At 40.2% G+C, this 25,960-nt stretch overlaps 1 protein-coding gene across 4 annotated transcripts in view; it reads right to left on the bottom strand.

The window, feature by feature from the left end:
- Positions 1-506: 506 nt before the first annotated feature.
- The window catches only part of PIK3R1 (phosphoinositide-3-kinase regulatory subunit 1), an 82,125-nt gene continuing 56,671 nt past the window's right edge, over positions 507-25,960 (bottom strand). For 2 of the 4 annotated variants that reach the window (XM_012782802.2, XM_012782806.3), the window contains 12 exons: positions 21,941-22,072; positions 20,942-21,143; positions 20,664-20,743; positions 9,416-9,518; positions 8,587-8,685; positions 8,309-8,489; positions 7,937-8,062; positions 7,155-7,297; positions 6,744-6,920; positions 6,583-6,651; positions 5,761-5,931; positions 507-4,688 (listed from right to left, as the gene is read on the bottom strand). In XM_012782802.2, the coding sequence (XP_012638256.1) occupies positions 4,499-4,688; positions 5,761-5,931; positions 6,583-6,651; positions 6,744-6,920; positions 7,155-7,297; positions 7,937-8,062; positions 8,309-8,489; positions 8,587-8,685; positions 9,416-9,518; positions 20,664-20,743; positions 20,942-21,143; positions 21,941-22,072 (1,673 nt within the window). In that variant the 3' untranslated portion in view covers positions 507-4,498. Of the gene's footprint in view, positions 4,689-5,760; positions 5,932-6,582; positions 6,652-6,743; positions 6,921-7,154; positions 7,298-7,936; positions 8,063-8,308; positions 8,490-8,586; positions 8,686-9,415; positions 9,519-10,972; positions 11,453-13,091; positions 13,213-20,663; positions 20,744-20,941; positions 21,144-21,940; positions 22,073-25,960 lie in introns of those variants that run through there. The other 2 variants (XM_012782823.2, XM_012782820.3) reach the window with 2 other exon arrangements.

Raw genomic sequence — 25,960 nt, 5'->3', positions numbered from 1 at the left:
GATACAATGTCAAACTTGCATCTGGAGTGTAGCTTGTTCCCCGGCTACAGCTCCAGTCACACCTCTGCATTGTGAATGTTCAAAACATGCAGCTGATGCAAAGACAAAACCGGATACCCTAGCAAACCAGTTACTAGGGGATGACTCTGAAGGTCGGGGGATGAATATGGAGGAGAGAGGGGAGAGAAACTGAGGGACAGTGGGTACATCTTATGGCTCTATCTATATAATATGTATATTATATCTATATAATCTGGCTTTCTTATAGTAAGCATGTTCTTTGAAATGACATCACCTACAGGAATGTCTCTTAGTCATTAAGGATACAGTGAAATTATATAAATAACATTGCACTGTCATTCATGTGACCACTAAATATGTTCACTGGATAAAAATGAGATAATGGGATAATATTACAAAGTGAAAGGGGTGGGTGGGAGATGATAAACAGCAGGGAGAGAGCCACGTTAGAAATATTTCTTAGCTGATAATATTTCAAACCAAAACAAGTTTCAAAACAACCTTTATTCTGTTTGGAGACCTAATACAATGCATTAAAGCAACTTAAAACAAGACATAGCTCCATTGAATCTATAACTTGAACAAAATGTCAAGGAGGCATACTCCCCCCACCCCCCCATCCCAGTTGCCTTGTAAAGGCAAAATTACAACTGACCATGACATCCTCCCTCTCGTCAAAAGACCAACTTTATTTTAACAATGTCATATAAACAGATTTGTAAAAACATTGAACAGATTGTAGCTTTAAAAAATACACAGGTACAAATGAGTTTTGTTTTTTTTATTTGGTTTTTTCATTTTTTTTTTCCTTTTTTTTCCTTTTTTAAATAGCAGCATCCTGGGCAGCTAATGCTATCTCATGGTGACAAGTTTAATGTTAAGTTGGATAGTCTGTCCAATTGACTCACTTATTCTATTTCTTCCTCACCTTTTATATAACTAGAGTTTTAAAAAAAACAAGGATTTGGCATTTTGGAACTGTGTCCCATGTGAGGCATTGTGCTTTAAACTGCCCCTTTCTTTAAATGACCCTAAACTTAAACAGGGTCTGCTTTCCAATGGACTTTGATACCATGCATAGCAAAAGCACAGTTGTTAAAACCAGCAGAATTTTTCTCCCAATAAGGAACATCAGTAGGACTTCCCAAACACGTTACTAGTTCATAACCAGCTATATGACAAAGCAATTTGTTCCCCACAGTGACAGCTCACATAAACACATTTTGACTCGACACACCAAAAACAAGTTTTTCCAAGTTAATTAAGTCATCCAGACCAGCTCCCTAAAAGGAGTAACTTTTAAAAACACAAAAAAGCCAAAGAAATACAAACTTCTCACTTCACTTGCAAACGATTTTCACCTTTATAAGACAAAACAAAGCAACCTCAAAGAAAATAAACAAACCATACACATACATAAGAATCGTACTTGACATTTGCTTGTAATGTACTTAAAATCGATGACTGTGGATCTGTCTTGGCTGAAAGGTGTACTGGAAACACAGTCCATGCACATATACATATATACATATATGAAAGGCCATGAAGTCAGATGTTGCAAACACATGCTTTTTGCCTTTTCAGGTGGTTATGATCTCTCTTGTGTACAGTGAGGTCCCAATGCTCCCACTTCTATGCCCTATCACAGCCTCTCTGCAGCTTAGCTTCTGGCTTTAGGATGCTAGGTTGGGTGAGGAAAAACTGATGCACGGATAAAATCACGTATCAGGAGTGTCCTTGGTGTATCCATTCATACTCACGAGTCACTCCGATGATAAGAGATGACTGTCTGATTGAACCCAAAGTGCCCTGTGGCCAAACATCTAAGAGGACAAATGCAGTGGGCATGCTACACTGCAATCAAAAAGGCATTCGACAGAATAGGTCTGGTGTCACTCACTGTGAGATGGAACAATGAATCCTGCCTTGCCGTTCAATGAAAAATCTATTGCACTTACGCTTGTGAGATGCAAAAATAAGGCAACTGCCTAAATACCGTGTCATCTTGCAAAAAGTGTTGAAGCAAAAACATTCACAAAACTGTAGCTTTTAATAAAACATTCAATCCCAGATCTTGTATTTTAGAAATTAAATGAAAACTATTTGTATTTAATAGCATACATGAGTGTGCTACTAAAACCCCACAAACCCAGTTTATAAACTATTAACTAATTAACTGTTAGACTTCTGTGTAATCTGGAAGGATATTATCACAAGTTTTAAAGCAAAGACACTCAGAGACTAGAACCAGGGAAATCATCAATTGTCTGGTGATGAGAGAGAAAGATGGTCAGATCAGTACAGTCAAGTTTGAGGGCTGACAGTCTGGCTGTCTGACTTTTGCTCGAGTATGAATAGCTTCACCTAAAGAGGGAAAATAATACATTCTACATGTGATTAACTCAGCTGCAAGACCGATCCTTTCAAAAGATTTTTAAAAGGAACAACATTAAACAACAAAAAACCCTTCACCCTAGTACTTGAAGAGAAATATAGCTGTTGGTGAATCTGTCTAATACTGAGACAGGGAAACTGAAATTGCAAGATTCCATTTTAATCTACTAGGGTAGTGACCATGATTATAATTAGTATTCATTCCTCCCAACACATGTACAATTCCTACTGAACAAAACAGCTTTTGCATATATAAATCAGGGATAGACCTCTCACTCTTGCCCTAAATTGGAAAGAATGCCCTAATCACCCCTTCCTTTTCTCCATAGTGAAGTAAAACACACAATTATTTGGATGAATGAAAAGGACCTCCCTTCGGATTCCTGTGATGGCCTTTAGCAAGCTCCACAGTCTAGAGCGGTGACACTGTGAGGGTGTCGATTTGCTTTCTGTTCCAAACTGAATGGAAAGCTAGGGAAGTAACAAATATCCAACTAAAAATATTTTTTTCAGATCATGCTTTTCCTAAAATGAACGTTGGTTGGTTACAATGGATAGTCTAATGTTAAAGATACTCTTTCTAAAGGCAGAGATTATATACCTTTAAATCAGTGTTCTAAACGAAGTTGAGCTCTGTTCCAGGAACCCAAAATTCATAGCTGAAATACCTGAACAGCTACACTGTTACAGTAGGTTTGTAATTGTCGTTAATCAATAACAACTAGCAAATCAAAGTGAGAAAAGACTGAAGTATAAGCAACTTCCCTTTGCAGTTAGAGAAAGTGCATACCACACCTTGTCACCCCTCCCGCCACCCTACCTGTTACATCCCTTGGCTACATCCCACTCCCTAGAGTCAAGAAGTTCACAATTCTTTATGAAACAAACATTGCCAGGTACCGTATTTTAAGAGTCTTAAAACATTGTTGGACTCAGTGATACTTTGTCATATTCATCTTTTTCTTTTTTTATTGAATAAAGCAGCTTTGAAGCTTATCAGGCACTGCCCAACAAAACATTTAGTCCAAAAAATCTGTTATGAACTTTTTAACCTTGGGCTAACCCCCAAGTACTCTGTACAAGAAAAACTGTAAAATATTTCATAGTTTTCATTCTGAAGCCTTTTTAACTGGCATCCTGTACACATTTCTTCTTTAAAAAAAAAAGATAATGACAAAATGAATATTAACAAAAATCAGGGACATTTTCAAGCAACAAAAACAGGTGGGGAAGCTTATTCTGAAGGTACATTTAAAACTGAGATAACAACTTAATGAAAATTAAGAATTGCATAGCACTGTGAATTTAGCCTTCAGCAAAACAAAACAGAAGCTATTTGGTATTGATACAAAGTTAGTCATCCAATATTATGTACATATTTTATATACTGAGTGTCTTTTAAAGTCCTGTTTTCCAAGTTCCATTTATCTGTTGGTGGGTTTTTTTCCTTTTGACAAGTTAAAACACTTTCTGGCACTTTGCTATGACATAATTTCTTCTGAACACGCACGAACTGACGTTCTCCCAAAGCGCCCCTCGTGAGTGGAAGTGCCTTTCTGCTACATATCGTTCACTTGTTAGAAAATGAAATAATCCACAGTGCGGTGTGTCTGGCTCGACCGTGCACAGCAACACCCAGGCTAACCCAGGCTGGACCGAGCATCCTCAGGCCACGAGGGCTCTTCAGCCCTCCAAACCCTCCGGTCTCCAAAGTCCCAACTTTTAGCTGGTAAAGCTTCAGAAAGCATTAACAAGCACCATGGTTAAAGGCCTCTTTGTCCCTGCGCGCAGAGATTTTTGCATTTCTTTTTCTCTTTGTGGCTTTAAACAAAAAACAAAAAAAAAAAAGAAGGGAAGAAAGGAAGGATAAGCACTCCGCACGAGACACGTGTGGTCATCACACAGCCCTAGGCTGCATATCTTCCCCTACTTCTTTTTTGTCAAAGAGAGCTCTAGTCCCATCTGAAGACAGACGGCTTCGTTTCTGCAGCTCAATTCACAGGTCAGGCTGGAGAGGAGCCCTGTGCTTTCCAGAGGCCTCAGGTGGTTGAACTTCAGGAGAAGGACCCCGAGGGTGAGCGCTTCATCGCCTCTGCTGTGCATACACCGGGTAGGCTAGTGTGACGTTGAGGGAGTCGTTGTGCTGCACGAGGGAGGTGTGTTGGTAATGTAGCACCAGTTCCTTCAGAGAGCTGTACAAGTTATAGGGCTCCGCAAAGCCATAGCCAGTGGCCGTCTTGTTTATGACACAATGCTTTACTTCACCATCCACCCTGGAGAAGAGAGAAAAGACAACAGCCTTTTGAGCTTGTCTGGGACAATTCACAACTCCATGGGTGTTTATAATAAAACCACCATCATGAAAGCGTACTGTATGCAGGCCAATCTCAGCTTGGGGGGGGGGGGGGGGAACGGTCCTACATTGCTGTAGACCCTCAGCTTTGTCACTTATTTACTTAGGCTGAGCATCTTGGGCAGGTAGGCCAGCGTCACCGACCTGCTCTATTTTCATTTTGAAAATGGTTTAAAAGGTAGACAATAGTAATGTATAGAATGAGGTTATCTTGAGAACTGAAATGAGACAGTGCATGCCATATGCTTGACTGACTGGCATACAGCAAATGGTGACTTCCACCCACAGTGAGTACTACCGTGCGAGCAGCACTGTCACTATAGTTATCAGTAGGATCTCTTCTTTCGGGCTATCTTGGAAACGTCTACACAACTCTCTAGCTGTGCATCTCCTCTGTATTCCCCTGTTCCCTTGTCTTTACTACTACTCTGAGCAACTGGAGGTTGATCATGGAGTATAACATGCTTTTAGAACCTTTCCCTAGTAGGGGACATTACTTCTCTGAAATGGCAATGTTAGTGATCATTCACTTTTCAAAGTGCTCCCCAAACCATCAAAAATATACAAAAGAAATGTGTCTTCTCTTGGGCGTACCTATCTCAAGGTCAGTGATCGGGGTCTTTTCTGTTTTGACCTGTTCTTGACATGGGAACTTTACCTGTGGGTGAATTACCTCAGGTTCTAACTGCATCAGCCTTGGGAGGCTGGGGAAAAGAAGAGGGGGTTTGGGGTGGACAAGCGTTGCTACTTTCAGTTTAAAGACGAGAAAAAAAGACTTGAGGACGTCTCATGATGAACTAGTCTAGTAGCTGAAGAGGAACCCAAAGGCCAGTCTTACATCTGGCTAGACTTTAAATGCTATCAAGTCTGTGTCTGTTCCTTCTCTACACTGTTGTACCGAGGTTCTCCAAGCCTAGAACTTTCTCAAACCCTCGCCCCCAAGGCCGAATGTAGGAAACGTCTGGCGAGACGTGGGTGCGGGAGATACGTACACTACGGAGCAGGCGTAGCAACCCTGTTTACTGCTCTCCCGGACCAGGAAAGTGCCGTCCCGCTTCCCTCGCAGCAGGTTTTCAGCTTTGTTCCGGTTGCTGCTCCCGACGTTCCACGTCTTCTCATCGTGGTGGGGCAGATCTTCATCATCTTCCACCAGTGAATATTGGCTGAGGAGGCAGGAGAGAAGGTTTCTCAATGAAGATGCATGCGGGAGCCACCAGCCTGGTGTCCCCGAAGCAGGGCCCTTCCCCAGCATGTCAGACGGGCTACCACGGGCCTGCCTGAGCTCTCCTCAGTGTTCAGCCTCAAGTGCAAGCTCCCCAGGACAAAGAGTTTGCAATAAATTATGCTATTTCTGTTTTCAAGTCAGCAACCACTCTCAGGGACCTGGGCAGAGGGGAAGGCATGAAACAATCTCGTTTATCCAGTTTAGATCAGGAAATTGATTGACTAGGAAGGCTGCCAGTTTTCACATAATTCAAACAAAGCCTACACTTAAGCTTCAAAATACACTAAATGTAATTTTTTCTGATTGTTCCAAAAATATTTTGGGATTTTTCAGATGTTCGGGGACATCATGATGGACAACAGCAGGTCATTTCACAGCAGTAGGGGTAAAAAATAAACCCAAGTTCTCTTTAGCTAAGCTTTCATTTTTAAAAATTCTGGATAATGACAGTTTATACATTTTCTCTTACGAGTTGCTCCAAACTCAGTAAAATTCCTCACTTGTTCTGAAAACAATGCAAGTCCTATGTTTTCCTAAGATGAGAAAAATCTCTTGTCTTTAAGTATCCCCATCTTTGGTAACTACTTACTCTTCAGTGTTTTCATTGCCCAACCACTCATTCAACTTCTTTTGCCGAACACCTTTTTGAGTCAACCACCTGAAAAAGTTTTGAAAAGAAAATGCATTAGTAACTCATCCTTCATTCTAGCAATTACTGTCCACGTACAGGGCCTCATCGCGAGTACTCACATCAGGTATTGGTCTCTCGTCTTTCTTAGTTGAATGAGGTCTGGTTTAATGCTGTTCATACGTTTGTCAATCTCTCGGTACTCAGCTGCCTGCTTCTTCAAGTCTTCCTCCAATCGTCTTCTACTGTCAATAATTTCACTGATTCGAGACTTTAACTTATCATAATTATGCATAATCCTAGAGGCAAGAGAAATGCATCTGTAATTAGCTGGGTATATCATGAAGGGTCCCCAAGGTTTATGAAGTTTCACTATTGGCTTCCCAGCAGTTTTCTTCAGGTAAAGAATGTTTTTCTCTTCCTGTCATTTTAAAATTATTCGAAGCACAGAATGTGAGATTATCTCAAGCAGTTTTAGGGGACTTTGGTCATCTCTAGCACAAGGGCAATGAAAACACGCATGGTTCACCAACCTTTGAATTTCTTTCTCATTGCCTTCACGTTTAAACTTTTCTATGTATTCTTTGCTGTACCGCTCCTGGGTTTGGCACTGTTCTTCAAATATTTTTATGGTTTCATTAAATGCTTCAATAGCTGTTCTTTTCATTTGGATTTCCTGCAACACAATTTTAATAAGGCAATGTCATACCTTTCATAAAACAATTTCTTACTGCAGGATACTACCAGGACATTTGATCTGTATTATTAACCTAGCATGTGTTTGAAGGGTGAGACTTGAATTAATGGGTAACACCCATTAAAACAGCATCACAGGAATACACATCTCCTTTGGAAAATGTTTGGCACTATCCTTACAGTTTTTATCTTTTTAAAAGCTACTCTAGCTTAGAGCATCTATGTTGTCTTCTACTCTCTCTGGCGGTCCCAGATACATGATGGCCCAGAGATAAGTATCTAGGAAAACACAGAAGTAAAGGTAGCCTCTCCTTTTCACGGCACAGATTAGACAAGACTGTGAAACTCTATTAACTTCCAATCTAAATAGAATTCTTCAATCAGGAATTGTGTCAAATAACCTTACAACTCAGTGAGTGACCCCTTTACTTATCCTGTGAACTTAGTCTATTACAGATCAGTCTAATAAATTGACTTCATTTAAAAAGTTTAGAGATATTATGCTCAAATAATCCACAATGATTCACAGAAACTTTTTTTTTTTGAAGCTATATTAGCATGTTAAGCTTATAATAACCAAGAGTTCTGAACTTTTAATCTGATTTTCATGAAAACTCACCTGGGAAGTACGGGTATATTCTTCATATAATCTATCATATTCTCGACTTTTTTCTTGAAACTGAGTGTTATATTCATGTAATTTTTTCCCTACAGCTTCAATATTATCTTCTTTGACAACTTGATCCTAGAAAGATTAAAAACCACAGCGGAAAAAAAATAAATTTGGTGGATAAGTATTTAATCAAATAATAGTTTAGCTGACATGGAAAAATCTTTAAAATTACTGTTTCATTTAGCAATTATAAAATTGCAACTTTGATCACAAGTGTAAAGTTTTTCAGACTTGATTACATGTAATTCATCTGCTTCAAGATGTTGTGAAAGTATTTTGTCTAAATAATATAACATTGATAAATTCAGTTTTGATTACCTGTTGGTATTTGGATACTGGATAAAGTAATTTCACATCCAATTTGGGATTATACTGAGCTAGAGATTCATTCCGGTAGTGGTTTATTAATTCAACCACGGAATTGAAGGTTAATGGGTCAGAGAAGCCATATTTCCCATCCCGATGAAATATTTTGATTAATTTGTTATTTCCTCCTTTCCTGTAAATACAATATAAAAATAATGGTATTAAATTTTTCTAATAAATGTTTAATATCAACCCAAACACTGCAATTTTGGCTCTATTCCCTGACTCACCTTAGTGTAAGAGTATAATCACCATGCATTTTAGTTGATGCATCTCGTACCAAAAAGGTCCCATCTGCTGTATCTCGAAGTTTTTCATTCACTTCTTCCCTGAAAAGAACAGAAGACAATTCTCACTCCAAGGATTTAGTAATCATAGGTTTACATTGTTTTTTTGACAGGCTTTTTTTAGAGCAGTTTTAGGTTCACAGCAAAATCGAGCAGAATATACCTCCTATATCCACAGATTTATATTTATGAATTCCATTTTCAAAGCTTAGCAATTTCTTCTTCGTTTATACAGAAATATTAACAATTCCAGTCTCATTATAAACAGGTGCATAGGAGTTAAAAAAAAAAGTACCCACTTTCACTACTGGTATATCTGTGGTACAAAGTTTTTATTTGTTCTTTAGGCAAACATTATAATCTCTCTGACAAATCACAGAAAGTCATGATCTCAAAAAGGTTTCCCTTACTCCCCCCTCAAAAAAGCTAAGAAAACAATGCCGTTTAAGACAATAACATTAATTATTAGAGTTTGGCTTAATAGAGTGCCTTTACTCTGTTCTTAGAGATGTCAGGGAAACACTGGGGTGAAATGACACTGCCTCTGTCAGTAACGAAACTTCCCGGGTATTTAATTTCCTGTGGCATCCAGCACCCACAGTTCTCCAGTGCTCAGTGACTTTTTCTGGTCGTCTTTGGAAGAGGACCAACTATGCTTCATGCTTATGTTGGATGATATCCTAAAAATGGAACTTAGCAAGCTGGTGCTTTTCTGTCTCTTAATCTAAAACTCTGTGTATCTAGTGAAAATGAATAGTTTCTGTAGCCTTACCTCGAGATATCTCCCCAGTACCATTCAGCATCTTGTAAGGACATATTGTTATTCATACCGTTGTTGGCTACAGTAGTGGGTTTTGGTGGTTTAGGAGGCAGTGCTGCAGATGAAGGAGAAAGAAGTTGTTTGTAATCCCAACTATAATTGAACATTTCAAATTAGACCTACATTTCTTTAGATCAATAACATTTCTCTTTTTTGAAAAGAAAAATTAGAGTAACTGAAATATACAGCAGTAATTCGTAATTCCATGCAACATGGAAGATGGTGTTCTTTAAAAAAAGAAATCTTTCAGAGGATGGCTCAAAAAGAAATGAAACTAAAGAGAGACAGGGACAGAACCTAAGAAACTAACAAATTGGGCTGGCTATGTGAATAAATTTCAAAGTAAATCCACAGTCATGACATTTTCTACTTCTAGATTCTAGTTATATTAAAGTTTCATGCCTGGTCAAATCCATCTAAAGTAAGAAACTATGAACATATGAGCAGCAGGAATAACATGAGTTGGCTTTCATTTCCTCCTCTTATTTAATTACGAAAGACAAATTCAGTCTCTGTCCTCCACAAATGCTGTTGCAGTAATAAAAAAGCTCATCTACAGCAGTATGTTTTAAGAGGAGGAATTGGGTTTCTCTAATCTTAGTATTTCAGGCACTGTTCTGTTAAAAGCCACTTTAAGAAACTCATCTGTGCCCTAAATCTCTTTAGTATTCCTGTTAATATTCTGTTGGATAAATTGTGCTCTCTATGCCAGGGCTGATTAAAACCATATCCCCCTTCCTCAATGTCAAACCAGTATTCAGACCTATGAATTGGTGACAAATAAAAGACTACAATGTTTCTGAATTTCTTAATCGGGGGGAAGGCTAATATTGGAATAAAAGATCTTAGGAACCAAATCTAGGATTTTTGGCTAAATTCTAAGTAATAAGTTTTAAAGCACTGTTACTATTTTAATTTATGCAAAAATGATTTCAGATGTCTATCAAGAATATTTTACAAAGACTAGCACTAAATAATGAAAGTCAACTTTCTTTATTATAATACCTTAACACAAGAGAGAGCAAGCAAAGTCTCAACATCTGATTTAGAGTAGTTTCAGATCATAGAGAACTTAGTTGCAATCACTGCTACATTTTACATGCTTTCTAAACTACCAAGTGTTGTCACTGCAAAGTACCACACTGTTCTCATCCACTGTCAACAGAGAAAAGCAGCACAAAAGATGCATCATTTTAATTACAGGGACACTACACAACACTATAACCCAACTAGGAAGGACCATGATTAACAAAAGACACCAGTGAAAAACTGAAATTTAATTCATATCCATTCAAGTAAGAATAAGCATGTACCACACACAGCCTGATCTGCTTGCTTCTACAGGCAGTAAAACAATCTGTTTAATTTTTAACCTACAAGCAAACTAATTTTTATCAATGAAACAAATTAATAAAAATAAAAATCTAAAGAGGATCTGTTATAGTAGCTTTCAAAAAATTAAAAAGCCACAAAATTAACTAGCTCTCTACAATAATACCGCAGTATTACCTGGTGGATCCATTTCTATATAAAACATCAAGTCTGTGCCACAATTTATATCTGTCTTGGCATATTCTAAATCCAGGTCTTCCATATTCCAAACAGTGTTGTACATTTGTGCGAGAGTTTCCTTGGCTGAGCTCAGTTATAAGAAAAGAGTCCGGCTTTCTTTGTAATGGTGTCTTGGAATTCATTTTAAAACCTATAAGGGGCTGCACTGAAACCTATTACATCACACACCCCAGCCAATCAAGTCAGAAAAATGTCACCAGACCACTCCTGCTTCATCAGTTCCCTTCTATACCAGCCTTAGCACAATCCCAATCTCACTAAGAACCTACATTTAATAGAACTGCAATGTATACATGCTCATCCTTTTGAAAAGGTGTTTAATTTGTTCTCCTCCAGCAGTGAGTTTTCTAATTCCTTATTTATTACTCCTTGCAGCATGGTACGCTCCGCTGTTGGCAGGTTGACAAAAGCTGATACGCTGCAGCTCCGAGCTACCCCCCCCCCGCCCCCCAGTGCATCTGGGTTTATAGATAGCCCAGTTATTCCTTGCTTTAAAAATCTTAGAAAGGCATCAACATGGTATACCTAAGCTATATTTTACAGTCCTTAAATATCTCCCATGTAAAAAGGATCAACTCTAGATATTTAATTTCAGTGCCCCATAATTTACTGAAAACCCAGAATTTAAGCACTGTCACAAATGCACATTAGAAAGAACAATTGAAAGAAAAGGTATAAAATCTCCTTCTCTACCAAATATTGCAAAGTTAAAATTACTTTATAGAATGATGCAAATTCTGAATAAGAATGCAGATGCCTATTAGTAGAAATAATAAACATAATTGTCAACATTAATAATTTTAAGGTTAGTGTCTAACAAAACTGGGCAAAGTGAGATGCTTCTTTCAAAAAGAAAGGATATATATATGTAGCAGAAAGCATAGCAGATATATAGTTATCTTTGCAAATTATTTCACTAATAAACCCATCTTGATGCTAATATTGCTTGAATGGGAGAGTGATGTAATCACTTTTTTTTCTCCCCCCCCCATCTCAAATGCCTCACTGTGGGGACAAACATTCCTTGTATTATTTAATATAAATAAATCAATTTCTCTACAAATCTAATGTCTAATTTTGGTTCTTCAAAATCATTCTGCATATAATCCTGTTACCCTTCCTGGAGCCTAACATACATTCCCACTGTGAACCACTCTCTTTACATTCTCAATATTATCATGGGGGTAGGTTTTTACCCCCTTATGTAAATGTGGCTCATCTTAAAAACTATAGTGGGCTTTGTGATATGTACATGTGAATGCCACATACTTGTCAATTTAAAAAACACAGAAGCCCTTGACATTTATTCTTTTTCTATCAAATTTAGAATCATAAAATATTATGAAAAATAGACAAAGGCAAGGTATTCTGTTTTCTGGGCACTGTTCAATTACTGGGAAGGCAGGCTCATCACATCCTCTCCCACCTTCTCCCTCTCATGCTTTTCTATTTGCTTAAACGTTTAGATACACCTAAACTCAAATTCAAATAAAAATGGTAAAAGTGGTGAAGATTCGAAAAAAATTGTCTTAGTTTAATAAAAATGTTGACCCTCTCTCAAAAAAGGAAGCAGAGATCCTCCAAGCAGCGGTGGCAGGTCTAACAGCCCAGAGGGCCAGGCCCTGCATTTGGGAGCCCCTGGTGCAAACCATTCCAGCTGCTGGATCTCAAGTGACAAGCTGACCCAGGAGGAGGCAGGGAGACAGGTGATTTTCCACCGTCTCTCCAAGCCCTGGCCTGGCACCAACTTCCAGCCAAGCAAGCACTTTGTAATGAGTACCTCCTTCCCGAACTTCCAACATCAACCCCACCTTTCCCTCGCACTGTCCCCCTCGAGGACATGGGGGAGTGCCTCCCGTAATCTCCCATCTGCCTTCCCCAGGCAGCGCTTACAGGGGCGTGCGCGCGCACACACAGACACACACACACACACACACACACACACACACACACACACACCCCAGCACGCACGCCCCGAGACAAACTACAGAAAGCAGCCGTTCAGATAAACCCACAGGCAAGGGGCAGAGAAGTGCACAAATTCGAGGCAACTTACTTTGCAGGTTATGCATTTCAACGGTTTCCCTTTGAAATGCCTGTCTCCGGCAATGAAAAAAAAATCCAAAAAGCTGTTCTTCCATCAAGTGGGCCAAGTCCCCGCGTCCCCCCCACCCACCCCCCGCCTGCTCCGGTGGCAGCGCGCGTGCCCGGCAGCCGCGAGTGCGCGCGCAGGGGTGGGGGCGCTGCAGGGCACCCCGACCCGACCCGCCGGCTCTCCCTCCGGGCTCCGTCCGCACCGCCGGTCCCCGCGCCCGCCCGCCGGGCCGGCTCGGCAGAGAGTCGCGGCCGCCGCGCACCGCCGGCTCCCCGCCCTCGCCAACTGGATTTCGCTACTGTACCGGGGAGGCGGCGAGCCCGCGCGCTCGCACGTCTCCCTCAGATAAAGATCGCAGCTTCATGATTAACTCGGGCAGGTTCAAATATTTGCTGAGCTAGGGATTTCGGGAGGGGGAGGGGAGCCCAAGTCAAAGTCAAAGTTGTCATCGGCTGAAAAGTGGCCAACGCCAGGCCAACTTGCTCATTTTCGCCGAGGAAATGAGAAGGCCATTGTGAGGGGACCCAAAATAGTCTCAACTGGCCGCCGCGCGCGCTGGCTGGCTCAAGGAGCCGACAGTGAAGCGAGGCACTATGCGCAGCCAAACACAGGAAGTGGCTGAGCTAGTTCAGCAAAAATAGAATCAAAGCCTCACTTGTAAAGGCCTGAACCTCTTGGAACAGCCCAGAACACAGTGCCTCGCTGCTCGTGTCCACCTCCCGCACCTCGTCCCAGGCACTCGCACCAGACAGACCCGCAGGTGTAACAGGAGAGCCCTGACCAGGCAACTCAGGCAGGGAGCAGATGACAGAAATGTTCCGTGTCGGGAGGGCACCCTCGGGAAGACTGTGAGAACTCCACATGCACCCTACCCTCCGTGACCGCGTGAAGATTAAGAAAAAACAAAACACCTGCGGCTCTCCTGTGGTCCATTTCCACTCACATTTAAATGGCCATGTGACCTTCTAATTAAAAGGGGTGTCTGCATTAGGTTTACGTGCTGGGCACACGGGGCACACGATGGAAGAGTAGAGAAGGGCATACTTTTCTAGTGGATTTCTGAACTTTATTTCGAGAAGGGTGCAACGAACCACAATCAGGATTATTGGCTACTATTTAAAGAATTAAAGTTTTACCTAAGAAAAATTTTCAGTTGCATCAGCATAGATGGCTTTAATATCATCCAGAGAACAGTAACACGGTATAAAAACCACAGAATCACCAAGCTTTAAATAAGAAAGTAATGATCACTTTAATCAGTTCCTTCATGCTACAGGGGAAAAAAAAATCTGCCCCAGAGGGGTGAAGTGGTTTGCACAAGATTATAGTACTAAGACTGGAACCCAGACTTCTGACGTCTGGTTCCAAATTACCTTCTCTACCCACTGTCCTGCTCCACACTTTCCTCTGCCAGAGAGAGTACAAACTGACAAATGAAACTGAAGGTAATTTTTAAAGCCACAGGCAAAAAAACTGACACCAAAACACTGGCTTTTTTTGTTTTCTATTTTTAGCTTGCTTCAATTTTTTAAGAAATATTCCTTTTGAAGAAAAATGGGTTCTGACAATAATACCCTTACACTTTGTATGGGAAGGTGATCCAGTGGTCACACGAAGTCCACACAGGAACCAGCTTTAGGGTTACTTAAAATATCTGGGGAGTACTGCGAAACCCACAATGAAAGTGATTTTACAAACTTTCCTTTGGTGCAACTAATACCGAAAAACTTACTTTCCCAATGGAAAAAATAGTCTGTAAGTGAATCTGCCATCTGATCACAGGCACATATGGTTAGTTCAGAGAATACCCCTGCATCCTGAGCTGCATAATCTTGCCCTATTTTTAAAAATAGCCTTTCTAAAGCTAGAAACATTGGAAACATCAGTCTCTTAAGCATACCTGTCTGGATTCACATGTTTCATGTCAAAACCTTCTAAGATTAAAATGCTCTGTAAATCCAACAGTGTATTATCCACTGCAAAGCAGTACACCCTCTACTTACAGAATCAAAGTCTTAAAATAGATTGGAAAACTTTGCTTCAAACATATTCTCCATAATATGTACAATCATCTACTGTAGAGGTTCTATTATATTACTGAAAAGTGTGAGCTGAATCTTTTCCCATTGAATTTTTAGTCTTTGAAAAGTGACCTGCAAGATGCACACTCCTTATTAGCTTAAAAAAGGGAGCCCTCTGCTGGTAGAATAGAATCAGTAACTCCTGCTTTGTGAGAAAACGGTCAACTTTCTGTATTATTTTGTTCCTTCTCACACTATGCCCACATTTCACATAAACTAATAAACATAATTTTACAACTGTCACTTAAGCTAGAGGGTTCACTAATAACTAGTAAATCAAAAGCACACATTTTGTAATAACTTAAATATCTTTCATGTGTCTCCTAAGCTCTTTTAGGAAAACTTGTATTTTAATATCAGCATTTCTCTAGGACCTCAAAGACCTAGGCACATTGGAAAACTTAACAGACATACTAACTTTCCCTTAGTGATTCTTTAAAACAATATGTATCATTGTCTCTTTCCTCAAAATTTTGTCAACCTCATTTTACAGGCAAATATAGGCCATTGTTTCACTTCTCAACAGATGTAATCTAGTCAGGAAAATGTCTCTTGATCATTAAAATATGTTTGAAAGTTATAGACTGAATACGGTCTCTCATGTACAAATCACTGTCAAGTAGCAAATGTTCCACAAGCAGCTTTCAACCTGGAAATGTTTTTGTGAGCCATCATTTATGAACAAAAACCATTTTAACAAGGGCAGTGAGCAAAAAAATTAATGAACCAAAATCTTCGTTTAAGGGTAAAATGAATGAATACCTCCCTTCATAATTTTAACTTAAGACAACTTAGGACAGAAAGGTCTTTCAGGATGGTTCAAATTCTTTACTCCACCTCCAGTGCTCGTAACGATCCTGTGCTAAAATGTCCATTTAAATTTATAAATAAACCCAGATTAATTTATGCAAAAAACTGGACATATTTTACAAGGTTTCTAAAAAGGCACACCCATTGCTTAGCAGAATAAAGAACTCCTCCCCTCTGATTCCCCCACACACACCCCATACCCCATCCCCAGAGACAAACAGAAGGCTGCACTGCGAAAACAAAAGTAAAACCGACTATACCTCTACAACGCATGCACACTGAAATACAGCTTGTTTTTATAGCACAAATAAAATTCGCTAGTTTTTGATAAAACCTAGCATGGCTCGCCTGTTTACTTCTACTCATCTATTATAAATACATCCATTTTGCTTTCAAAGTTTCATTTCTCACCTTTGAAATAACCCTCTAATGGTCATATCACATTTTAAACCTAATAAAAATTAAATCAGAGAAAAGTAAAACTCTGAAAGTCGTTTCCCTCTACCTTACTGCTTGCTTTAGTCTTGGTTGAAAACCAAGCCCAGAGCATTTAAAACAAGATTTATGAATCAGGCTCTTCAGGATGAATGTTTTGCAATGTGCCAGTGGTTAAAAATTAACTTTGACAGGTGTAGAAGGGCAGGGGGGAGAAAGAGTCATTTATTTTCCACTCTGGGCTTGAGGGTGCAATATTAGACTTCAATTATGCTACATTAATATTTCTGAATATATCCATGAAATCTGAAATATGTAAATACACTTATAATGGGTTTCATTCAAAGGCATCTTGTGTTAAATGGACCTATTATTACCTTGGTTGCCCTACGGAAATCTCCTTTAGCTACCTAAATTAGTAGGGTAAACATAACAAATGATTCAAGAAAACCTGCTGTTTGGCTTTAAAGACTTTTGTAACAAAGGGGACAGCAAACTATCAACAAAGTTCTGAGAGCTTATTCTGTGTGTTTAGAGCCTTTCCAAATCTTAGTTTCCGCCTTACCTCACAGGGTTGCTGGATGTATTAAAATGAGCTGATGTATGAATATTCTTTGAAAGTGGGAAGTTTATGAAAGAATAAAAAAAGTTTTTTTGGATGATTATGCTGTACCTAGTTCTGTGCTAGGAAGAGTTCAAAAGGAGAAAAAGCCTTTGTCCTTGCCCTTTAGAAATATAGTTGAGTAGATTAAACTAATAGGAAAAATTACAGAACAGTTAAGTATAAGAGGACAAGGGGCTTCAGGACATAAACGTATTGAACAGGTTGACTTAGCCTGTACATAAAACAGGGGGAGGACCTTCATCTGGGTGCAGATGAAGTGTATGGCACTGTCTGAGGCTGCTATGTAGAGTTGTGCATTTTGTGCACTGTGAAAAGGCACGTAGGCAAGGTGGCGTGGGAGTGGCACTGAAATCCAGCTGCTCCACTCACCAAGCCACACGCAGAGTAAGGGTATCATTTAAAGGCACCTTCCTCCTTCCAAGCAAAGCACTCACTGGGATGGCAACTGCCCAGAGTGTCTCTTTCGGATATGCACTGAAGCCCCTACAGGCCCCAGAGGCCCCAGCTCTGCTGGCTGGGAATGCGGGGTCAGCAGGGAGAACGGCCTGATAGGATTCAGGACTGAAGGAGTCAGACCTGCTGAATGAGGCCAGCTCCCGCCAAGGCCTCAAGAGCTAGAGTACACAGTAGATAGTAGCCAGACAGGGTTCATGGGTTTCGGTACTTATCAGCTCATTTAATCCCCATAAAAACCCAGGAGAGAGGCATTATCCCCATTCCACAGTCTGGAAAACAGTTTGGAAAAGCTGAGTCACTTGATGAAGAACTTGGCAAGTACACAGCAAAGAGCTGGGATTCAAATCCAGATCTGTCTAACTCAGAAGCCCACTCTGTTCTTTCCATCGCACGTCTCGTGGAGCGATTCGGAGCCTTATCCTGAAAGCTATAAACAATGCCTTATGGCTCTTTACTATATGCGACCCAGAGCAGCTCTTTTCACATATTTTTAGTTTATTGTATGATTGCAACATCAGAAGAGTTTTTGACTGGACACCAAAATGCAGCTCCCTCCACTGCTTATGAAGGTTCCGAAAACCCAGGCAGCCAGGGTTGGCAGACAGGACAGACTGAAGTCCAGGGGGCGGCTCCTGGGTGGAACCAGTTCTAGCACACACTGGTCCCGTGACACAGGGTAAACCTCTCAGTATCTGTGGGACTCAGTTTCTCCATGTCCTTAATGGCAAAGTTAGACAATGCTTGACACTCTAAAATGATGCTTTTTATGATACTATCACTTAAAATATTTACTGCTTTTAGAAAATACCAAGTCATGATTTTTGTACTTTGCAGTTTATTGCAAAGACTGATTTATGGCCATTCATTGGAGAGGTGCTGGCACTTGGCTTCCAAAGCCTTCTGGTACAGGCACGTGCTGCAGCAGTGATGAAGGACTCTAGGAAACTGCTGCATTTTTGCCAGCCCCAAGAAATAGTTTCTTCAACCCAGGGTGCCCTGCCAATCATCTGTACTAGAGCCATTACAAAAGTATTCAGGATGAGGGTGTTTTGTTACTGGTGTGGACGGTATAATGTTTTCACAAGTGAGAGACGCTGAAACAATCCATCTAATTCCAAAGGGCCTACACACTTTTCAGAATTGTTAAAAGATATCACACAAAGGGGAAAACGGCTCAAGCTTGGGTTTAAAAATTACTTGGATTTGTTTTTTGAAGAGGCCTCATGAATACTGGGATAATCTAGCCAATGTTCAAGGCTTTGTCGTTTTTTTTGCAGAGCTGACGGAATTAATCTTCCTTTGAAACTGATGCACCAATTTCTTAGTAGAGGAATGCAGGGTCCTTTGACATACCAAGCAGCTTTAAGGGTATATTATGAAAATGGCTGCAGATACATTTTTACTTTGGTGGAATTAGGCTGAGACTGACAAAGATGTTTAACCAGTTTATACCAGTCAGATTAATCAGACTCCACCACGGATTCTGCATTTTGTGGAGTAGAAATTCTCAAAAACTATCTGATAAATTCATGTATGGGTATCTGTCAAGCCCTGTCTGGCTTTTAGCTTCCATGCATCTTCCCTCTCCAGAGCGGTGGCCTCTGAGAAGACCAGGACCACCCCTGAGCCCTTCACTGTAGGGAGGGCCCAGCTCTCCTTGGTCTCTAAGAGACACCTCAATGCTGGTCAGGAGCAAGTGAAAGAGCTCAGCTGGGCTTATTCTTGCTACTTCTCTTCCTTCCCCGCCTGTGCTATTACTCTAGGAATCGGTAGTCAACAATGGCTCAAATGCCATGTTCCATGCCACGACCCCCACTGTTTCCTACTAAGCCAAAAGGAAGCCTCTGAACACCAGCATAGAGCCCCCAAATCCATTCACAAATGACCTGCGTAGTCACATGAAATGAAACCTTTTGGCAACCCCCTGAAGTCCTAGGCCATACGTGTTGACAATCTTCTCTGACACAGGTCACCTGCCATTCTGGGCATCCGTGTTAAACATTCTGCTTGCTACAGAACATTTGAAACATCCACACTTGCCTCATCTATTACATCTGATGCCTTTCCTACCTTTGGTACCATAGTTTGGGCCTATCTGGAGAAGGGCTTCTCAACACCTAGATCTTGAGTGGTTATCTCTACCCCATCCTCTATTCTAGCCCTGCAGGTGGGATTTGAGCCTAGGCCCTTGCCTCAGGTTGCCCCATCCAGATGCAAATAACTCAGCCTGGCTATGCAATACCCAATAAAAAAGCACAACTTAATTCTCCATTGAACGATGCTGGTAACTGGTCTCCGTGCCTGCTCATACAGAGATAAATATGGTAATCTACATGAGTTACCCATAATACATAATATATTCATGGCATTTCATTTAAATTCTAGGCATTAGACTCAAGCAACACTGTCTACTGGTCCTGAAACTTCATGTCTCTTATAGGATCCTAGTCACTATTCTAAATGATCAGCCTCTCTTAGCTAACTTTTAACCAGTACACAGCATAGTGAGGTTGTTTAGAGTTTCCACAGTAGGTGAAAAATACATCAGTTTAAATTAAACCCACTGCTAACATGGTCTACATTTCCTGCTTTGTTAAATGGCTAATTGAACGGCAGCCTGCTTTCAAAGAAGTGTCTGGCTTGCTCTAACTTGCTGCAGTGAACGCTCTGGTTTCATACTGCTTGCATTATTGAAAATGTTTATTTTGACAGACATTTCTCAGCATACCCGCTTCCAAAAAACACATTCCAAAATACTTTAAATTATATAGTAATTATAAATCCCCTACTTCATAAGTATTAGAAAAACAAAAATGTCAACAACTAAAATGAACTCCATAAATTTATTCAACAAGTAGAAGCATAAACATTGAAGAGTACAGGAAGCTCTCCCAACTCTTACCTAAAACCAAGACAATTTAAAATCTGCAAATGTTGAAATCCAGATAATATTTACTGTATACACTACCACTCAGCTATTTTTTCTTTAAATCACAAGGTAACATATGTCTATGGATTGTGATTCTACAAGAAACTTATGCTACTTCAGAGGAGGTCTACAGCCGCCAATTTTAAGGCTTGCAGAAATGAACAACAAGAGAACCTTCAATGTTCAAAAAGCATTACCTGGTGCAGGCTGTCGTTCGTTCCATTCAGTTGAGATTAAAATTTCTATAACTTTTATGAGGTGTTCAGTATTATCAGAGCTGCAAGAAAGAGAGTTTTATTAGAAACCTTCTCCCTAAAAGTAAAACCATTTTCATTTATACACATTTAAGTGGATGTATGTGATAGAAATTGGTACATGCATCTTCGAAGCAGTATCTTTAGGATGCATTTAATGACCAGTGAATTTAAGACTACCTTCATCACCCCAAAATACATGTTTCCCTTCTTTCACTTACCTGGTTGCTGGGAATCTGAAAATCATAGGGCTGAAAATTTCAGAGAGCACTCTTGCATTCAAGAGATTTTTGCTGGAGGTTTGAGAGAGCTTGAAGAAATGTTTTAACAAATACTGAAGCGTAAGCCAATACTGATGAGGTATGTTAGGCGACCTAATGAACTTCTTCAACAGCTGGATATATTCTTCGGAGCTTTGTACTTCTACAAGTTTAAAAAAAAAAAAAGAAAAGAGAAGAGACTAAGAGACTGTTTCTAGGTATTAGAACAGAAATTTTCTAGGTGTTTATTCACTTTCTTCTAGCCACAGAAGGAGTCATTTAAAAAGTTGTCAGGAGCAGCACACAGAACATTTGTTCTTCTCGTTAGAAAATGCATTATGAGAAAGTAGAAATCTCAAGTCAAATGGAAATGCAAGAAACTCTTCGTGTAAGAAAACCACAAGCTCTTCAGAGTGTGCTGGCAGAAACCTGCCCTCTATTGAGCAGCTTCAAGTGTGATTGGCTAACTCAGGGGAGCATCAGATAAGTATCACAGGTTTTAACTTTGAAGGTTACGAACCACAATTTCCTGTCTCCAAAGCACGTAACTGAGCCATAGCTCCTAACACTGGCAGCCCTCCTTCCCTCAAAACGTTCTGTGATGGCCACTCAGGGAAGATGACAAGAACATCTCCAGTCATTTGGGTCCTGGTCCTGGTCCCCTGGATGGCACTAGTATTTGAAACACCGCGACCTTCACCAATGCAGTGAACTTTGTTAAAACTGATAGGTTAGTAATTAGCCATTCCAACATGGGGACAGTCTTAAGCAAAGGAGAATCTGGCTCTTCTATTGGATGCTCTGGTAAAGGAGGAAGTTTTGGTGCTAGTGAGGAGGAGATGTAGATTACTGCTACTATTTTCTAACTACTACATCTATATATGCAGCACTTAATAGAGTTTATAAGCACATCTGCATCTCAATATATGTTCAATGAGGTTCTCAAAACAGAAAACAAACCTGGGGCTAAAGAAATCATTTCACTGTAAACGGCTACGGGAATGACAGGATTTGGTAAGTCCAGCAGGTAGCGTTTGAAAGCGTCTGCTAAAACGTGCACATCGATCATTTCCAAGTCCACAGAGGCCGTATCTAGGAAAGAAACATTTTAAGAAATATTCAGACATTTATACATCGGTTTGGTCAATTTTCTGAATGTTTGACTTTAGTGCAACAAAGGAAAAGCAGCAATTTGGGGACAAACATAAAGTATTTATCAGCAGTGTTTCTCATAGAGGGTGGTCCTGGCATTTTGGGGAGAAGAGTTTTTCTTTGTGAAGGTCTGCCTGACAAGCTGCAAGCATGTAGCATGCCTGGTCCTCAGACTATGATGCTGGTAGCATACTACCAAACTGGGCAACAGAAAATAACGCCCCTGTTATGAGCTGAATTGTGAAGCCCAAACTACAGAAAGTGACTTGACTGTATTTAGTAACAGTGTCCTTAAAGAGGTGATTAAGTTAAAATGAAGCCATTAGAGTGGACGCTAATCCAGTCTAACTGATATCCTTCTAAGAGGAGGAAATGAGGACACAGAGAGACACCAGGATGCACTGCACACGGAGGAAAGGCCGTGTGAGGACACAGTGAGAAGACGGTCATCTCCAAGCCGTGGAGAAAGGCCTCAAAAAACCCAAACACATCTACACCTTGATCTTGGACTGCCAACCTCCAGAACTGTGAGAAATAAATATGTTGTGTAAGCCACCCAGTCTTCTGTGGTAGTTTGTTATGGCATCCTGAGCAAATTAACATAGAACCCCAAGCATTTCCAAACACCCTCTGGAGTGATTGAGAAGGGTTCTACCTAGGTATAGTTGGTCACTTAGTCAATGTTTCCAAAAACCTCAACAAAAAAATGACATGCAAATTCCTAGATTTCTTAAAACTTGAGTTGACAAATCCTCTATCTCAGAATGTAAATTTAACCAATAGAGAGACTAAACAGTAAGATATTACAGAATTTTAGCAACCAATCTCAAGAATATTGATGAAAATAATTTGAACATTTTCAGAAATGTCTCTCCCTAATTCTGATTTATGAATACTAATCTAACATGCAGGCATCAGAGCATCTGAGAGAAAAGATAAGACGAGCCTATCTGTCCAGTAAATCGCTCAGCTGGAAAAGAAGTGAAGCAATTCAACAAAGCGGTGACACTAATTAAAACCACTCTGAGCACCCACTATGCACAGCGCTCCGAGTACTTGGGATAGAAAAAGGCACAATGGCCAGCAGAAAGCAGGGATGTGGGGAACAGGCATCTAGAAAAGGAGGGAGGTGTCTGGCTGCTGATGAAGGACGTGCACTAGCAAAAGGAAGGGTAACTCCAGGACAGTTACCTGGGGACTCGGGTTCTCAGTGAAGAAAAGGTGGGCTAACGGGCAAGATGCTACATATTTGTCCAGCTTTATGGATTGTAGGGTTAAGAATAAATTGGAAAGCAGCAGTACTGCTGGAAGGAAAAATACCAGTTTTGGTCATCAAAAAGTGCTGGGGTCTGAATTCCAATGTAGTTAAGAGTGTGCAAGACATTATCAAGACCTCACATAGCTTTGTCCTTGACTAGATTGGGCCATGGCCTAGGAGAGAATGAAGATGTGTCCACGTTTCTCCTAAATGTGAGTGTGAGTAAGAGAAGGGGTTATTCTAGACACCCTTGAAGTAAGTATGATACCATAAATCACTCGAGGTTGAGCCTAAGAGTAAAAAATTATTTGAATATATCATTATCATAAACCAAACTTGCCTCACTAAGTAGGCAGGTGTTATGACAGCTAATCATACAACACACACAGCTCTATGAAAAGCCAGTTTGGAGTAAAATAGGACTAGGTCAGTTTGAGGAAAAGAATTAGTAAACTTAAAAGGTGAAGAGGCAATGTGTTAAATCTCGGAAATGTCCTACAAATAACCAGGGATCTCTAACAAGTGTAGAAAAGGCAACACTAGGTCTTTGCATACAGGATCTACATTGAAGGTAATGGGATTATAAGTGTAATTAAACACTGTCAACTAAAGTGTGTTTCACTATAAGAACACTCTACAGTCCCCCACTATCTGGCAAGCTTCCGGCCCCCCATATGCTTCACTTAATGTCTCTTTGCCCAGCAAATTATTACTACTTAATTTGCTCAGCCTGAAAAATGTGACAAGCCATTTGGTGATACAGTAAAAATGTTAAGATGCTCAATATCCACATGTCCCTTTCTCAGGTCAGGCTCCTTGCAGTGCTGATGCACCTCCTTCTACTAAGACACTCCCCAAAGAGTTTGGTACTTACATGGGACTCTGTGTCTCCCCATGCTAGACTGGGAGTACCTCAAGGCAGGGACTGTGGCTCTCCCCTGCCCTCACTGTATCTCTCAGTGTCTGGCACATAGAATGTGTTAAATGTTGTGGCCTAGACTAGAAAACCCTTAAAGTGAGGTTAATTCACCAAAGACCTTCTCTAACACATGAAATGCATTCCAAAGAACATTTATAATGTCTAAATAAAATTAGCTTATGCAGGTCTTTGGATATGCTTGCTTACCTTGTGTCAAATTCCACTGAGTTGATGGCATAGTATGTTTTATTTCCTTTGGTAATATATATAACTTCTAACATTCCTCGGAGTTTCTGACTTCTGCTGATTCTTTTTCTGCAATAAAATCAGCCTAACATACCCTTCCAATAGCTATATGCACCTGTCAGGGGTAGACTTTTGAAGAGCTACATAATCTATAAGTCTGGGTTGGGGGAGTTTACATCCTCTTCAACCTCACTTTTCACTGAGTCTACTCATGACAGGTAACCAGTAAACTCTCCAACACTTCACTCCTGCCTTCCATGGGAATGGTGTCCCTTCCTCACCTGATCTCTACCTAGGTTAGTGGTTCTCAGTGGGGGTTTGGGGTGGAATCCCACCTCCAAGACATCTGGCATTGTCTGAAGACATTCCCGATCATCATAACTGGGGGAAGATGCTACCAGCACCTAGTGGGTAGAGGCTGTGGATTTGCCTAAACATCCCAGAGTGCACAGGACAGGCCCCCACCCTTCCAACAAAGAATTATCCAGCCTAAAAAAAATGTCAATAGTGTCAGGCTGAGAAAGCCTGATTCAGGTTAAGAGAAACCAAAGAATGTCAGGAGAAAATTCATATCATTCAGACTCATGAGAGACAAGAAAGGAATGATTCATTTTAGGGCAAAATAACAAAAGAAAAAAAAAGGGCTTTTGGAGTCAGAACTATTTGGAAACAATTCACAGCTTTGCCACTGAGCCGCTGAAAAATGTGAGAGAAATTACCTACGGTCAGCTTCCTTTTCTGGTGAGTAAAAGTAACTAAAACTCCTATTGCAAGGCTAATGTGTGGATGAAATAGAATAACTTAGTAGGTACTAATAAAAGTGGATTATTGTCCCGTGTGTATCCTTTTCAGACATTGGTAATTCACAAGGTGGGTTAAAAGCCATGTTTTTTTTTTTCCCCCAGGTGCAAAGTGACTTAATTCAGAGCTGCTTCTGGAAAGTTATGATATTTTTATGTATTGAAAAATCCTTGAGCTGGAAACAGTCTTAGAAGATCCATTCCCAAGTTTGGACAATGCTTTTTTTTTGTGGAAGAAGGGAGCACAAATTCACTTTTTAAGCAGAGAATCCAAATGAAATCAGTTTTCTATGTATGAGTTTTTATCTCCACAGGGAACGAAAGCTGCCTGTCCAAATATATTGTCTGATATGAATCTTGGTTGTTTACTCCACCTCACAAGTACGAGAGAGGTGTGAATTTTTTTTAGCTAAACTGCATCATTTTGTATTGGTCACGTTAAAAACCTAACCACTATTTCTCAAAGAATTTCCATTTCATCAGTCTCTGATGTCTGAACATTTCCTGTGACTTTTAACATGTTCAATTTGACCAATTTTCTGACCAAAACATGTATCTCTATTTCAATTGGCTAAGAAAAAAACTCAGTGTTTTCCTTATCACCC

This window comes from Microcebus murinus, chromosome 11 (assembly GCF_040939455.1).
Source record: "Microcebus murinus isolate Inina chromosome 11, M.murinus_Inina_mat1.0, whole genome shotgun sequence".
Classification (NCBI taxonomy): domain Eukaryota; kingdom Metazoa; phylum Chordata; class Mammalia; order Primates; family Cheirogaleidae; genus Microcebus; species Microcebus murinus.
The sequence above is the reverse complement of the archived record's forward strand: the minus strand, read 5'-3'. Positions and strand labels throughout refer to the sequence as shown.